This window comes from Labeo rohita, chromosome 6 (genome assembly GCF_022985175.1).
Source record: "Labeo rohita strain BAU-BD-2019 chromosome 6, IGBB_LRoh.1.0, whole genome shotgun sequence".
NCBI lineage: Eukaryota > Metazoa > Chordata > Actinopteri > Cypriniformes > Cyprinidae > Labeo > Labeo rohita.
This window is the reverse complement of record NC_066874.1, coordinates 19,779,976-19,796,884: the sequence shown is the minus strand read 5'-3', so window position 1 is coordinate 19,796,884 and position 16,909 is coordinate 19,779,976. Positions and strand designations below refer to the sequence as shown.

Genomic DNA, 16,909 nt, shown 5'->3' with positions numbered 1-16,909 from the left:
AGACAAGGGTAACAGAGGCCGATCAGAACAAAACTCGGTGGGTCTGTTAGACTCACAGCCCCAAAGGTTTGTGAGAAATTTGAAATAAATCAGCCACTGGTGGGCAATATCGCATTTTTTGATGGTGTAAATGATTGTACACTGCGCAGTTTTTCGCACATACACGCGATATTCGTATCATATAATAGAATTCCTCGTTCTGAACAACTCTGCCTCTAGAACCACCGCTATCAATCAAACCGTTTTTTAAATGATTGAGATGATGTGAAAAACCTACGTTTGTGAACTACTTCTAGGTTTGGAAAAAAAAAAACACCACAGTGCAATTCTCTGGACTCTCTAGGCCAATAATTATCAAAAACATGTTGAAATGTACCCTTTGCAAAGCTATATCGGGGTCCTTTAGAAAAGGGGCCTGTCCAAATATACCCAAAAGCCTATAAAGCCTAAACGGAAACTCAAAACATCATGCTGAGCACATGCGACAAGTGATTCTAAAGAAGCATGCAATGTTTCAGCGAGATCGGACCACATCTGGCACTATAACAGTCATAAATGTTATTAAAACATCATATTTCTATGGTAAATCTTTAATAATTGATTTAGGTGGTAACAAGCTTGGTAAATAATATGTAATATCTTTTTCCTTACGTGCTTACATACTTAAAGCGCTTGAACCCTGGTAATCGCTGCTTGCAGCTATATTTTATTTGATATTTTTGCTGACAGTATAAAGTTAAAGGGATAGTTTACACAAAAATGAAAATTCTGTCAATAATTACTCACCCTCATGTCATTCCAAACCTGTAAGACGTTTGTTCATCTTCGAAACACAAATTAAGATGTTTTTAAGGAAATCCGAGAGTTTTTTGACCCTGCAAAGACGGCAACACAACTACCACGTTCAAGGCACAGAAAGGTAGTAAGGACATCATTAAAAATAGTCCATGTGACATCAGTGGCTCAACCTTAATTTTATAAAGCTATGAGAATAATTTTTGTGCACAAAGAAAACAAAAATAATGACTTTATTCAACAATTTCTTCTTTTCTGTGTCAGTCTTTAATGTGCGAAGAGACTAAATTGTTGAATAAAGGCCTTGTGGAGTTTAGTAACCATTAAGAGCTCAGTAGTTTGTTCCCTTAGTGAACCTTTTAACAAGTAAACTCATCAGTCACTCGCTGGCATTCTGTTAAGTGTCTGTGCCCCATTAAACTAAACACCATCTGTTTAATGTATTTTATTCTCTGCTGAAAAGATGAAATGGAGGGCTTGGACTTAGAAGGTAAGATGTAGTGTAGGAGGCTTGTGAGAGTCAACAGAAAATAGTTGATTAATAGATTTGTAGTTGACTATTGAGTTTATACAATTATTTAATGAGTAGTTCAAAAATAGATTTTAGTAACAAGGAATTTGGGAGGTACAATGTTATGTTTCTCACATAAAGCTGTTGATTGCCTTCTGAAATGTGGAAAATAACACACACAAACTGTGTGGACTAATTTGATGTTCATCATTAGATCTAACCATTTCTCCGGTCTGTCCCTTAGATCCTGCCCAGGGCCATGGGAGTTGCGGAGGCAGAGTGGGCCCGAATGAAGAGAGCGAACCGTCAGATGATGAAATGCTCTCGCTTTCTAGTCAGCAGAGCAACGCGAGCAATGAGAAATCAAAAGCAGCTAAAAAACCAGAGCCCCAGTCTACAGCGGCCCCTCCTCCAGCAGCTGAGGAAGTAGATCTGCTGGGACTGGATGGTGATGCAGCGAAGCTTCCTCCATCCTCCCCACAACCTCCGACCACCAGCACCACCACAGACCTGCTGGGGGACCTGTTTGGAGCTCCACCGACACCACAGCCGGCCAGCGGCCCAACTTCTGCTCAGTCCACACCACGAAGATCCGCAACCTCCTCTTCGCCCTGTCCATCACCTCGATCTGGAGACAGTAAGTATGTTTTATGGGTATCAAACAAAGACAGACAGTTGACAGGAGTCAGTGAAGTGAAGCAGGATTGTGGTATAGTGAGAAATTTGAGTAAATTAATTATTCATTTGAATGAGATTCATTCAACATCAAGACACAAAGTTGAGTGTCTGTTTAACTGCTATATCATGGTATATTGCTTTTATAAAAACAATAATAAAATAATAAAAGCATCCAAATTGAACAAAAAGTGAATTTATTAATGATTATTTATTAATATTATTACTTTACTACTATTATTAGTAATGTTATCTTGTTTTAAACAATAATAAATTACAGTTAATTAATCATTTTAATCAGTTTTTCCATCAATTATATTTACACTACCATTAACAAATTTGGATTTAATATCATTTGTTTTTGGAGAAATTAAAAAAAAAGTTAAAAAAAAATAAACTTTAAAAGTTTAAAAATTAAACTCTCTAAAAAATTAAAGAGTGCATTAGAAGACTTAGGACTGGGATAATGGTTTTTTAAAATTCAGATTTGTCTGCACAGAAATAAATTATATTTTGAAATAAATTACAACAGAAAGCAGTTGTTTTAAATTGTAATAATGTTTCACAATATTTCAGTTTTTTGCACACACACACACACACACACACACACACACACATATACACTACCAGTCAAAAGTTTTTGAACAGTAAGATTTTTAATGTTTTTTAAAGAATTCTCTTCTGCTCACCAAGCCTGCATTTATTTGATCCAAAATACAGCAAAAGCTGTAATATTGTGAAATAGTTTTACTATTTAAAATAACTAAAAAAAATAAAAAAATAAGATAAAGTTTCAGCATCATTACTCCAGTGTGTCACATGATCCTTCAGAAATCATTCTAATATGCTGATTTATTATTATTAATAATAATATTTAGTTGAGTAAATTTTTTTCAGGATTCTTTCATGAAAACAAAGATCCAAAGATCACCATTTATCAAAAATAAAAAGCTTTTGTAACATTATACACTATACCATTCAAAAGGGGTTATAAAAATTAATACTTTTATTTAGCAAGAATGCTTTAAATTGATGACAAAGACATTTATAATGTTATAAACGTTTTCTTTTTAAGATAAATGCTGTTCTTTTGAACTTTCTATTCATCAAAGAAACCTGAAAAAATTCTATCCATCTGTTTTCAACATAATAATAATAAGAAAAATATGCATAAAAAGAATAAAGAATAATATGCAGAAAAACAGCATATTAGAATGATTGCTGAAGGATCGTGGAGTAATTATACTAAAATTCAGCTTTAAAATCACAGGAATAAATTATATTTTAAAATATATTAAAATAGCAAACAGTGATTTTAAATAGTTAACATCGGGACTAAAAAAATCATAAAAAATCTTACTGTTCAAAAAATGTTGACTGGTAGTGTATATATATAATATTAAATTTAAAATTTTAGAATTTATTAGATTTAATAGTCTCTCTCTCTCTCTTTCTCTCTCTCTCTCTCTCTCTCTCTCTCTCTCTATATATATATATATATATATATATAAATATATATGTAATTTTTCTAGGTTGTTTACTATTACCATAAGCATAATCAAATAATACACCATTTTACTGGCCATATCTCAACAGCTTATAAAACTACATTTCAGCAAAAAACTGAATCCTTTTTTAATTCTTCAGCTTTTGACCCATTTGGGTCTGGGCCCGCTCCCGCCCCTAAGCCGCAGGACTTCATGGGGGCTTTCCTGGGTCCAGGTAATATGGGGCAGCCAGACCCCTTCCTGCATGCTGCACGATCTCCGTCTCCTACAATGCAGAACATGGGCATGGGTAAGGCATGCGCCTTTGCCTCTCAGCACTGCCAGTGTGTGGGCAACATCACCATAACAACCAGCAAAGCTCTTTTGTGTTTAATCCTCCAGAATATGATCAGCAAAATAGCCTTGCAAATTTATCTCTATAAAACAGCTCTGTAGTAAACGTTGTATTTAAAGTGCTGATGCTTGATGTTTTTAAGAAAGTGTAATCATTATTGGGCCTTGATCTTGACTGTTTGTTTTAAGTACAATGTGTGTGCTTGATAGCAGCATGTGCTCTGTGAAGGACAACTAAAACCCTGTATTATCTATAATATTCAAAGCAGATTAATATGGATTATCAATATGGAATAATCATAAATTGCATAGAGTATATTTGTTGGATGTAGTGTTAGTGCTAATTTGCATGGCTATGGAAACAGCATGTGAATTTTAGAATCACACCAGCTTTTAAAACATCATTTTTCACTAAACGTTGAGTGGCTTTAGATCTAAATGCTTTGAAACAGCACTAATGTAACATAAAGAGCTGATATGTGTTTGGAACTGTAGTGTTTTTTATTTTTCAAGCATGCCGCAGAGTTAAAAAGGAGCACTGCATGATGCCAAATACTGCAGATTGCTACATTCTGTTACTCAGAGCTTTGAGAAATGAGAAATATATAAGAAATTCCCATCCATTTTCCTTACTGTCGATCAAAAACAGCACATTGTCATAATATCTTGTTTTAACTAATCAAAAGAGCTTTATTAACTAGTTAGCCCTATGCTTAGCTAGTAGTCTAAGCTGTTAGCTTATGAACACAGTGAAAGGAAAAAGTATAATTTGTCCGTTTTCAGTATTTTCTTAAATGGAATATGTAAATGATAAATGGAGAGCCATCAAGATAAGTATGTTTTCTTCATAGGTCGCAGTTCACCTGTGCCGCCCACTACTCCCACTGTCAACATCCAGCAGCAAAGCACTACAGGAGCATGGGAATGGAACAAACCAGCACCTGCAGGTAAGTGCTGTTAGAAACACAGGATGTGTTACAGAGACTCCTGGTGGCCTCCTCTGAAATTACACCTGAAAACAAAATGACTCACAACTGACCTGCCATCTGGACTGGTGTGATGAGCTCATATAGCTCATAAATGTTAATGTCTTGCGAAACATTACATGGCTGGCTTGTTGGTTTTTAAATCAATAGAGCTGGATAAGTCTTATAGTTATTTTAATAGCTTTTTACAGGGCTCAACAGTAAGGTCAGATGTGTACAATATTCCAATATTCAATATTTGCACTGGCCCCAACAAATGAATTCTAAATTTCACACACACACAACATTGACATTATATTTAAAATAAAATAAAATAGAATAATCAACTTGCAATAATTGCAATAATAACCGGAAATCAAATTGTATTATTATTATTACTATGCAGTATAATAGTTATACAGGAAACTTTAAGGGTGTGTTTACACTTGTAGTTCGGTTCGTTTGGTTTATTTGGTCCGAACCAAAATGGAAAATGATACATTTGGTCCTGGTCTGCTTAGAGTTCACACTGGCATATTTGACAGCTAACCTAAAGATACCGAAACTAAAGGCATAGTGATACGTTCACAGCCTGACTGGTCGGGTTGAATGACGTATATTTCCTGACGGAACTCACTGAACACTCCAAATAAAAGGAAAAGGTGCATTCAACTTAAAACGAATACACCTAATGCTGTCTGCTGGACTAAGCATGCTCATTGTTGCATGTATATGATTTTATTTTCACCACTTGCGAATTCACAAATAGCTCATTAAAAGCACTTTACCTCCTCATTTTTCCACAATTGCCCTCTGCTCATTTTGTTTTGGATACACCACGTTTGGTTTGTTTCTCTGATGATACCGATAGCCGATTATTCAGAATGATATCGGCCGATACTAATAGCTTGATTTTCTTAAGGAAAAAAAATCTGTCCTGACCAATGCTGTTAACTACACAGGGAACCCTATCATTTGCAGGGCTCTAGACTGTAACAGTTTTTTGAGAATGTGCAAGTTAAAATTTGGCGTGATCTGCTCCATGCATAAAGCGTGCAGTCCAGACAGTGCAGCAGGTGTCAGATATTTCTGATCAAATGAAGTGAGTGAGAGAGGCGCTTTTAGTGCGAGCGATTCGGGAGCAGAGCCTGGTTTATATTTGCCGCGTCAGCACAAACGGCAAAAAAAGACGCGAAAACAAACGATAGCGGACAGGACGGAGGATTTGGTCAAATAAAACACCGCTTCTTAAACCAGAGAAGGTGAACATGTTGGTTTTGTCTTCGCTGTTTATGTTACGTTACGCTATGGAGGTTTTCTTTAAATGTTAATCGATTCCTACGTGCTTGCTAAACATGCCATGCCTCGTCTTACTCGTTTATGTTAATTAACATTATATAAATTAGTTTGTCTTTCAAGCATTTGTTAAAGTTTTAAACAGTGAATAGAGGTAACCACAACAGACAGTTATCTTTTTTTCTGTAAAAAGTGACGGCCGTGAATTCAACAGCGAAAGTGAAAGCCCCCGAAGCCCAGCTCAGCACAGCGAAAGAGGAACTGCTGTTCACAAAATTCAAATCACAAATAATACTAATGAAAAAGAACGGGTTAAATGTTAACCACTTTTTATAATAATAATAAAATAAGCTAAGTTTCTGGTGGAATGTCCCATAAACTTAAACATTAACTTCTTTTATTTCTTCATAAATACATTAAGGGGAAAAAAAACTCCTCTTTAGTGTTGTTTTATAGTTAACTAATGAAATGAATAGCAGATAACTTTGCAGAGGTAAATGTCACATTAAGTGACATACTGTTCACAATCTGTTTTATTGGCATCTTTCCACATTTTAAACACTGATTGAGCGATTACATTAGACACATGGGCATCGCTAGGCCATTTTTGTTCACCCCCCCTAAAATTTTGCGATTAGCTCCATAAACTGTACATCAATAGACTGTTATAATATCTGGATCTGTGCATTTTCTTCACTCACAGTATGAGTTGCAGTCTGACCCGTTGCCTTTTGATTGACAGGATACTGTCGGCCCTGATCATCAGCTGATTTTGGACGATAGTGAAATAAATTGCTTTTATCGGCTGATACCGACTGTTGGCCGATACATTGGTGCATCTCTATTAAAAAGTATTTAGTCCGTGTCACATTCATATATCAGTTTAACCGCACCAGAGTCCATTTGGAAGCAGACAGAGACCCATCTATTTAGTGGCCTCGGTTTGCTTGTTTCGTACACACCAGGGTTCAGATGGCAGCGTTCACACTTACTCAAATGAACCGAGCCCAACTAACCGCACTTACAGAGCAATCGCACCATCGTTTTAATCAAACCAAACATGACAAGTGTGAACACACCCTAAGATATCCATAAATTCATTAACACTTTTTATAGAAAAAGACCAATTTGTTTGTCATTTTTAATCTATTCTTGCTGATGCTATCAAGACATCCTCACAAATCATTCTAAACCTCATTTATGTTAAGCCTTGTTCAGATTACATGATTTTTTTTGTCAGTTACAAGAGTCACTGTGTCAGATTACGCAATTTTGACTCATAAAAAGGTGTCAAGAACAAGGAACATGTCAGACTACACAATGCTACCTGACCATTCAGTTGGGCTCTATTAACACTATCGCCGCAGATTGTTTTTCATGTCTGTGGGTTGAAGCGGGTTGAAGCATGATATTTATCCCCTGGCATGCAAAAAACATGTATTTTACCCCGCAGAATGTGATTTTTAACGGGGACCCCACTCAAATTGCGATTGGGCAGTTTTGAGTAGCAATTGGACGGGTTTTGTTGTGAAAACCTGGCAACCCTGACAGATGGTGCTATGAGCGTAAACAAACAATAGCTAGCAAACACCGTCTTCTGCCCTGTCTTTTAGTCAGAAAAGCCCAAAAAAGAAAGCAAACCAGATAGTGGACACAAATCTGGATGATATGAAGAAGATGGTATGGACTGTCAAAGAGAACTGAGATAAAATAGGTTTTATTTGACCTTTTTTCACTCTGTCGTGGTCGTCATAAATGCTGGACTATTATTGCTATACGTCCACAAACAATTCCTTAGTTGTAAAATTACACCTAGCAGGGCCGATACCACTGTCTCTCTTTCATTTTGGCTCGTTTGAAAGCTTGTACGAAGGCCAGTGTCACAGATGTGATCTTGTTCTGTACGGCAGAGGTGAAAATGAGATGAATCGTGCGTTCCAAAGCCCGTTGTCGTATATGGATCCCCATGACACCCTACGTCAAGCAGATGTGTGGCAAAATCGTGCTAAAATCGTGTAGTCTGAATGGGGCTTTAGCCAGTTCAGTTTAACTAGATGACAAGTTTAAATTGTTGAAAGAAGCAGAATTCACATCCAAATGCTAGGAAAACCAGATAATTTACATAAAATATCTTGATTTAATTTTACATTTTCTCTCTTCAGGATACTAAATTATAAATCTTGATTTGTCATACCAGGTGGAGGTTTTGGTATGGGAAGTAAGTCTGCCAGCACTAGCCCAACCAGCTCAGTTCACGGTACTCCCACCCACCAGGCCAAACCCAACACTTTGGACCCGTTTGCTGATCTGGGTAACCTCGGAGCCGGTCTGGGAGGAGGTAAATGGAAAAAAAAAAACCTTGTTGACCCTAAGTTAAAGGGGTCATCGAATGCTCATTATCAACAAGTTGATAAGAATCTTTAGGGTCTTAATGAAAAGTCTATTACATACTTTAGGTAAAATGTTCACAGCAGCCTGTTTCGGTGCATGACCATTTAAATGCTAATGAGCTCTGCTCACCCCGCCCCTCTCTTCCATGGGGTGACAAGTGGTTCTCTGAGACTGTAAACTTTAGCTGCATTTAGGAAAGGCGATTTGCAAAGATAAATCAAAAAAACGTATACTCACTTCGTCTGTAGGTGAAGCTGGATCATGAATGATTCGCACAAAAATAGACGCATTTAAGAAGATTGCGGGGCGCATTCCCTTCAAAAACAAAAGTAATCATTTGCGTCTTCAGCAGTTCAGATGTCGGGAGTAAATGACAACTGTTATGTTCATTATTACATCCAGCAACAAAACACCTCAATCGCTTAGGAGACATTCTTGTCTACCCCTGCTCCGGCTTTGAAACAATGGCAGACTGTTTGCAGCTCATTCAGGGCGGGTCTACGCTAAAATGGCTGTGTCAATCAACAATCGTGGGAGGGGCCTGTGCAGAACTACATCACTCTGCCAGGAATCTCAGAACAGCCTGATCTAAGAAAGTGATCTTTATTATTGAGGATTTAAAAAAAGCGCCGGGTGGATTTTTATCATTATAGGGTGGATGTGTACACACACTGGCAACACACATTTATGTTCAAACAACATGTAAAAGCAAATTTTGCATCTGATGACCCCTTTAAAGAGATTGTTCACCCAAATAATATTTTACTCCCAAATATTACAATTTTATTGACTTTTATAGTATTCTTATTCCATTGATTTTTGGGTAAATGGATTCATTGTTAACATCTGTGTGTTCATTCCAAGGTGGTTCGGGATTCTCCAGCAAGCCCACCACACCTACTGGCACCGGGGGAGCATTTCCGCCCATGGGCTCCCCGCAGCGTCCCGCTCCCTCTCCCCAGCACACTGCCTCTGGAGGCTGGCATCCTGGCACAGGCTTCCCCTCATGGCAGCCAGGAGGTGGGGCTCAGTGGCAGCCACAGGCCCAGGGTCCACAGCACCAGACCCCACCTAAAGCACCAGGACCCTCGATGCCTCACACTTCACCACAGAACAGACCCAACTACAATGTCAGCTTCTCCAGCATGGGTGGAGCTTCGCCAGGAGCCACAGGGGCAAAAGCACAGCCTAACATGGGTGAGTAACTGAACACAAACTAAAACTGTCTAGTTACTTGACATAGAATCTGGTCCAGTCTTATGTAGTTGTGCTTATGCGTACATGTTCATTGCTAAATTCTAATATTTTTAGGAATGATCTGTTATTATAAGTCTATATATACAGTCACACCAAAATGTATTCAGACACATTCAACATTTCTCACATTATCAATAGTTAAACTGTGTCAGAACAAATTTATCTTAATAATCACAAATGAACTACAGTCAAACCAAAATTTATTCAGACACCTTGTCAGAACAAGTTCATCTTGATAATGTCAGATGATTATGATACAAAGGTATGTAACAAAACATGATCAGGTCAAAGTGTCAAATCAAATTTTTGGTCCCAAATTGTTTATAAATTTTACTGGTAGTCCACTGTATGAATAATTTTTTTAGTATTTACTTTATTTTGCTATCCTCACTTACATAAATAAACTATAGTGTCCTGCAAATTTAAATTGCTTATTAAATTTGATTATTGCTGATGCCTCTGGTAATTATTAATTGTATTCAACCCAGCATTTACAGTGTACTGATATTATGTATCCCTTAATATTTTCTGTTCATTTTCATTACTACAACAAAGCATAATATAAATAGCAACTCAAACATTACTAATTATTTCCTTTTTCTTTCAGGAACCAGACCAAAGGTTTCAGACGCTAATTTTGATGACCTGCTCTCAGGCCAGGGCTTTGCTGGCACTAAAGAGAAGAAAGGGCCAAAAACCATAGCAGAAATGAGAAAAGAGGAGATGGCAAAAGAAATGGACCCAGAGAAACTCAAGGTGAAACATAAAACACACACACATGCAAGCTAATATTTATATAAAACGGCTGACTGAAATATTTGATTCTGATGGTCAGTCGCTTGTTTTACATACGCTGTTTATTTTGTGATAATGACCAGCTGACTGTACACTGCCCCTTACATGTTCCTCTTTTTAAAGACTTTGCTCAAGTGCGAATCGCACCATTATGTTATATAATCTTGTTATTTGTGCCAGATCCTGGACTGGATTGAGGGGAAGGAGAGGAACATCAGAGCATTGCTATCCACCATGCACACGGTGCTTTGGGAGGGAGAAACACGCTGGAAACCTGTAGGCATGGCTGACCTTGTCACACCAGAGCAGGTGAAGAAGGTTTACCGCAAAGCTGTGCTGGTAGTGCACCCTGACAAGGTGAGAGACGTGTTCGTTCAGTTTACATGGAAAGACTTAAAGTAAAACAATGAAGCTGCATAATAGTCTCCTATGTAGACAAAAATCAGTTTTCTCTGTGTTCCCATCTGCAGGCTACCGGACAGCCCTACGAACAATATGCCAAGATGATTTTTATGGAACTTAATGATGCGTGGTCAGAATTCGAAAGCCAAGGACAGAAAGCACTGTACTAAGACTTACTGTATATGATCACAACCAGTCAGCAGTTCCTGCCCCGATTAGACACCCTGCAACCCACCAGTCCTTGAAGCGCTCCTTTGTTATCGCTCCCACCTCCAGGACCCTGCTTCATAGAGACGTCAGAGCTTACATCTACAGTATAGTTGTGTGTATCTCTCTATCGATCCATATATCAGGTCCCATCATGCACTAGGCCAACATAACTGCTGTATGAGAAGACTGCTGTTGGAAAAAGTAGCATTCAGCTTTGTTTTAAAAACTCTTATTTGTGTCTTTCCCAGGACTCACTCACTTACATAACAAAGATCAGACTTTGTCATTAAACAGCTGTGAAATATTTCCGTGAACATTGTCAGTCAACCAGGTCATCATAGAATTTTTGGTAGAATTTATTCAGGAGCTTTCAGGTGAGTTTTGATTTATTTTAGAGGTTTAGTTCTGAGGAAACATCTTCACCAAATAAAAAAATGTCTAGACACTATAATTCTGCAAGACGAACCTCTGCTTTGGCTTGCAAAACTTTATTATATAACGCAATATTTTGGTCAAAAACCTGTTATTTAATAAGGTTTTGCAAGCTACGGCAGTATTCGGGACCTTATCTGTTTCTTCCATTGTACTGACTTTGTCCTACACCTGCTTGTGACCTCTCATATGTGCGAGGGGTGTTTATTTATTTGTTGGCTTTGCAAGACAACTATGAAATGTGTGAAAATAAAAGTAGTTCCGGGTATTAAGCTACGACTCTGTTTTTAGGTCAGTCAGAGGCTTAGAAAGATATGCACAAATGAAAAAAACACTCTGTAGCCACTAACAATTTCTCACATCATGTAACTTCTTTCAGAAGCTAAATGATGTGGTACTGTGGGGCAGAAGCACAATAAATATAAGAGACTGTACAAGAAATGGAAGGTTTTCTCAAACTTGATCTGTGAAATGCAGTAGATTTAACTAGCAGTTTATTCTTAAGTTGTTTTCTACTGAATATTGATCTGTATGTATATGTTGCACTATAATAACATACTGTTTACAACATAAAAGTCAAAGGAAATTGTTTATTCATGTAGTTACTCCACAGAAAAAGTCGATTTGCAGGTACCTCAAAATGACATGGCTTGTTTTCGAGCTTAAAGTTAAGGTTGTCTTTACATACAGAGTTCATGTTAACCTAATGTCTTTAACTGGTTAATAGTGCCCTAAAGAACTAGTAACACTTCTTCGAAGTCGTTCAAACAAAAACGATAATTGAAAAGTAGCGCATTGTAATGGAATAACGCGTTCTGTGTGAACGGCCACTAAACGGACTACTAAATTTTGGTTTAGTTCAAATGCGTTCCTACTAGCTTGCTACTGAAACGAATAACGTTAAGCCTTTCGACTGAGGAATGTGATCGATGGTGTTCAAATCCTGGTGTTTTATTACCATAGGTGTCTTTTAAACCGACTGAACATATCATTAAGAGTGGACCATCAATATTTTGAGCAATGTAAGTGGATATATCTTTAAAATCCAATTATTTTAGCATATATCGATATCCTCATAATGTACTGCATGTTTGACTGTAAGTGGCACGTAGTCCAAAGGAGGTTTCCAGAGTGTACAGCCACTAATCTGCCCTTTCTCTTCTCAGTATATTTGCACTTGAATGGCATTAGGTAATTCCAGAACACACTTGTGTCGTAACTTGCAGTACTTGCTGTACATCTCATGCTTTGCCTTCCTCTTTTCGCATTCATGCGGTGATGAACTAAAGCTTTAACTGTATCAAAGCAGTCTTCTCTATCTCTTATGTTTTGCCGGTACTTTCCCTTTGACACAACGCGATGCTAAACACTTGAATGCTAACAATGGACAAAGACAACAGATTAGCTGAGTAAAAGAAAGGAGCCCTGTATCCAGGATGGAACTTTTCCGCCCCCCTCTTGTGGACTGAGCCGTTTACCTTTGATCTTAGGATATCATAATGTTCGGAAGCTAACCTGTGTATACAGTAGTGAATGTGTGGTGTTCAATAATGCTGTTCTCTGTAAGGAAGTGGTGCGGTTTGGATACAGCTCTGTGTTTGTTTGCTGTATCAGTATTATTGTGACATGATTTTGTTTTCTGTGTCATTTTTTTTCTGTTCCTGTTCTCCATTTGGAGCTGTACATAATGTGCATTGCACAAATAAATGGGAAACATGATGTTAGTGTTTTTTTTTTTTTTTTAAGTGACATTTTTGGAAAAGTAAAAGCTTTGCTTACGCGTCGTGGTACTCTCCTGAACGCGCAGCGGCGGAAAAAGTATTCTCTTAGCTTCATAAAATTAAAGTTGAACCACTGATGTCACATGGACTATTTTAACAATGTCTTTACTACCTTTCTGGGCCTTGAATGTGTCAGTTGCGTTGCTGTCTATGCACGGTAAGAAGGCTCTCGGATTTAATGAAAAATATCTTAATTTGTGTTCCAAACATGAACGAAGGTCTTACAGGTTTGGAACAACATGAGGGTAGGTGATTAATGACAGAATTTTCATTTTTTTGGAGCCAGTCTCTAGACTGCCCGCTATAGACTGGCTCCAAAAGGGAGTCAATCCCATAGACTCCCCATATTAAAATGCCGAACTTTACAGCAGAAAAACAATATGTTTACAGCCTGGTACAAAAAGTGGTTTTGGTCTATATAGCTAATTTTGCCCTTCATGTCAGCTGTGAGGGGGGTGAATTTTTTTTATAACTCATCTGTTTAAATTATATTCAGCCTTTACATTCTGCATAATTTAGGGCGTGGCTACTTGAGTGACAGGTGGATTGCCACTGCTGTCACCACCGTCACGTCAGGTGGGCGTGGTTTCTGCAACCAGCTCCACCCACGTTCCGCCTCTTTGCCCATTTTCGATTATCCGGGAGTGACGTGCAGTGACGTGCAGTGACGTGCAGTGACGTGCAGTGACGTGATTCCAAGATGGCGACGGCCGACTTCCGCCCACTAGGAGCTTCAGAAATGCTCTTCAGAACCTACGGGTGACGTCACGGACACTACGTCCATATTTTTTACAGTCTATGGTTTAAGCGTGTAGTGCTGAAACCCTATTGTAATTGTTAGAATGGTCATGGATCATGTAGACCAAACAGTAAGTCTTAAAGACTTGAAACTTGGAGGGATGGTAGTACTCACACTGCCTACAACGTGACCAGGTTGCCAGGTTTTCACAACAAAACCTGCCCAATTGCTATTTAAAACAAGCCCAATCACTTGTAAAAACTGTGTTCCGGAGGGTTAAAAACACGTTTTTGGTGGGGTTGCCCTGGTACAATTTGCATTCCAGGGGCTAAATGTCACATTATTGGGGTCGCTTCAACCCGTGGATATGAAAAACAACCCGTGGCAACAATGTTAAAGTAGCCCTATTCTGCGGGAAAACCACACACTTGGCAAAGCTGAACGTGTCCAAGGCTCGCCCCAGTCGGCCTGATGAAGGCACTACAGTGAACTCCTAAACCGTCAGTTGCAGGCTCAAGTGTCTTATGCCGTTGGAATCCTTGGTTCCCGCCAGACAAAAAGGCACGTCCTCAGATTCAGTTGTGAGCCTTGGCGAAATTTTGGGGTATTTCGCTTTTTTTGAAAAACCTACATTTATAAACTAATCCTAGGTTTTTTGCCCGATTGGAACCAATCCAGTGCAGAAAGATTCTCTGGAGAGTGAATAGGGACAGGGACACTTTTAGTACAATGCCTATTGTACTAAATCCTGAACGGAATGAGATATCTCAGCCAAACTTACAACACTTATGTAAGGGCTCAGTCTGAGGAAAAAATTGCAGTGCTTTGCCACTTAGTGGTGCTAGAAGAGGGAAAAAACATAAAAATGGCTATAACTGCGCAACCATTTGTCCTATCAACATGAAAATGAATGCGTGCCGTCTTGGTCTGAAGTGCCACAAATGTCTACAAGGACATTTGCGTATCTCAAAACACATGGCCGCTACTGGCAGACGAATTTGAGCACCTGTTAGACAAGGTTGACGAAGGCAGATCAGAATGAAACTTGGTGGGATTGTTCGACTCACGGCCCCAAAGGTCTGAGAGAAATTTAAAAGAAATTAAGGAGATCGGACCACAACTGCCGCTATAACATAAACGTTAAAAAACATATGTCTATGGTAAATTACCATACAAAAATGCTTTTTAAATCATTGATTTAAGTGGGTACAGCCTTGCTAAATAATTTGTAATGTCTTTTTCCTGATATGCTTAAATGCCTTAAGTGCTTGAACCCTGATAATTACTGCTTGCAGCTATATTTAAAATTGTTATTAGTTTTATAGCTCTGGTTGTTCCAAAACTCTGACTTTCTTTCTTATGTGGAAAAAATGTCTCTGTTTTTTAACGGCATATGGTCATTAATGTTGTTTGTTTATTAGCACTCTTTAAAGTATCTTGTAAAAAGACACACAGATTAGGGACAACATGACGGTGAGTAAATGATGACAGAATTTGTATTTTTGGGTAAACTATCTCTTTAAAAACAAAGGATTACAATTTTTAATTGCAGGTTTAACTTCAATTTATTCTTTTCATTCAAATACAATTACTGACTTTCAAAAGTTATGTACAAATTAAAAGTAGAATGCCGTCATCTTAAAAGCCTGTGAGGAATGATGCATGTTATTGAACACTTAAAAGTTTACAGTCCAACACATTAGTAGTAAAGAATGTAATAAAAGGCCTGACTAATCCCGTTGAGTCATCAGATAGCCCTTCATTGGCTGATTCATTCGGCTTGTACCGCCCACGCCTTTGGAATGTGGGGGGTTTTTGATTATCAGAATTTGTTAGGGTGAAAGGGAGGTGAACAATGAAACAGAAAAGGAAAAAGATGATCATCAGAGAAGTTTGATGTGGAACATATGTGACTTTGCAAAGGGATCTGCTCTAAAAACACTGGTCCAAGTAGAAAGGGAATCAAGAGTAAATCTCAGCTTGACCCTGTTGGACTTTGTTTATTAACAAGGATTTCTCTGGTGAGATTTCATCAGCATTGTGCCCTCTTAACCAGTGACAAACTGACCTTTGACCCTTGGGAATCCCCTCAGCTGTGAATAGAGGTAGTGCCCACTAGATGGCAGCAATACTGTGATCATCTTCTTTCCACTACATACAACCCTAATTTCCCAAACTCCTTTAACCCTCTATGCAACATTGTCATTTATAAATGAAAGCAAGACAATTGCATTAAAAACAGTAACACAAATACAATTTTATTTTAGTAGTGTGGCATGACATCATCTTCAACCAATAAAATTCTAATTTATTTGCTATGTGCTTCAGATTTTTGGCGACAAGGAAAAGATGGAAATATTAGCGCATGTTTGAGCACACAGCATGGTGAGTTTATTTTAGACTAGACTAAACTAGAATAGAACAGAACAGAACAGAAAAAATATAATTGTACATCCCAGTGTTCATTTTAAAGCTTTTCCTTTTATTTTTAATAATATTTTGTAATAACAAAAACGTAAAAGACCACAAAATCTATATATCATAGATAAATGACTGGATTTGGAACAATGGAAAGATTAGAGGTTAATGTTTTTAAGTGCATTAAATGTCTTAAAACACTAAGACATTGTTTCACTACTTTCCAAACTTCATTAAAAATTTATTTAAATGTGTGCGTTTAAATGTGTTACAATTTTAAACAAGTTATAAATGACTACAACCTAAAAGCCTAAAACCTAAAAGCTTTGATTTAGAAAACTAATTTTATTTTTTCCCCATAGTTCTATAGCAGATTGAACTCAGCAATTCCTGTCACTGTA

At 37.8% G+C, this 16,909-nt stretch overlaps 1 protein-coding gene across 4 annotated transcripts in view; it reads left to right on the top strand.

Moving 5' to 3' along the window:
* Positions 1-13,289, top strand: part of dnajc6 (DnaJ (Hsp40) homolog, subfamily C, member 6) — a 44,444-nt gene extending 31,155 nt beyond the window's left edge. For 3 of the 4 annotated variants that reach the window (XM_051111559.1, XM_051111557.1, XM_051111556.1), the window contains 8 exons: positions 1,551-1,943; positions 3,629-3,778; positions 4,674-4,769; positions 8,281-8,421; positions 9,339-9,671; positions 10,339-10,487; positions 10,707-10,883; positions 10,997-13,289. In XM_051111559.1, coding sequence (XP_050967516.1) covers positions 1,551-1,943; positions 3,629-3,778; positions 4,674-4,769; positions 8,281-8,421; positions 9,339-9,671; positions 10,339-10,487; positions 10,707-10,883; positions 10,997-11,098 — 1,541 coding nt within the window. In that variant the 3' untranslated portion in view covers positions 11,099-13,289. The remainder of the gene's footprint in view (positions 1-1,550; positions 1,944-3,628; positions 3,779-4,673; positions 4,770-8,280; positions 8,422-9,338; positions 9,672-10,338; positions 10,488-10,706; positions 10,884-10,996) is intronic. The other variant, XM_051111558.1, reaches the window with a different exon arrangement.
* The last annotated feature ends 3,620 nt before the right edge of the window (positions 13,290-16,909 follow it).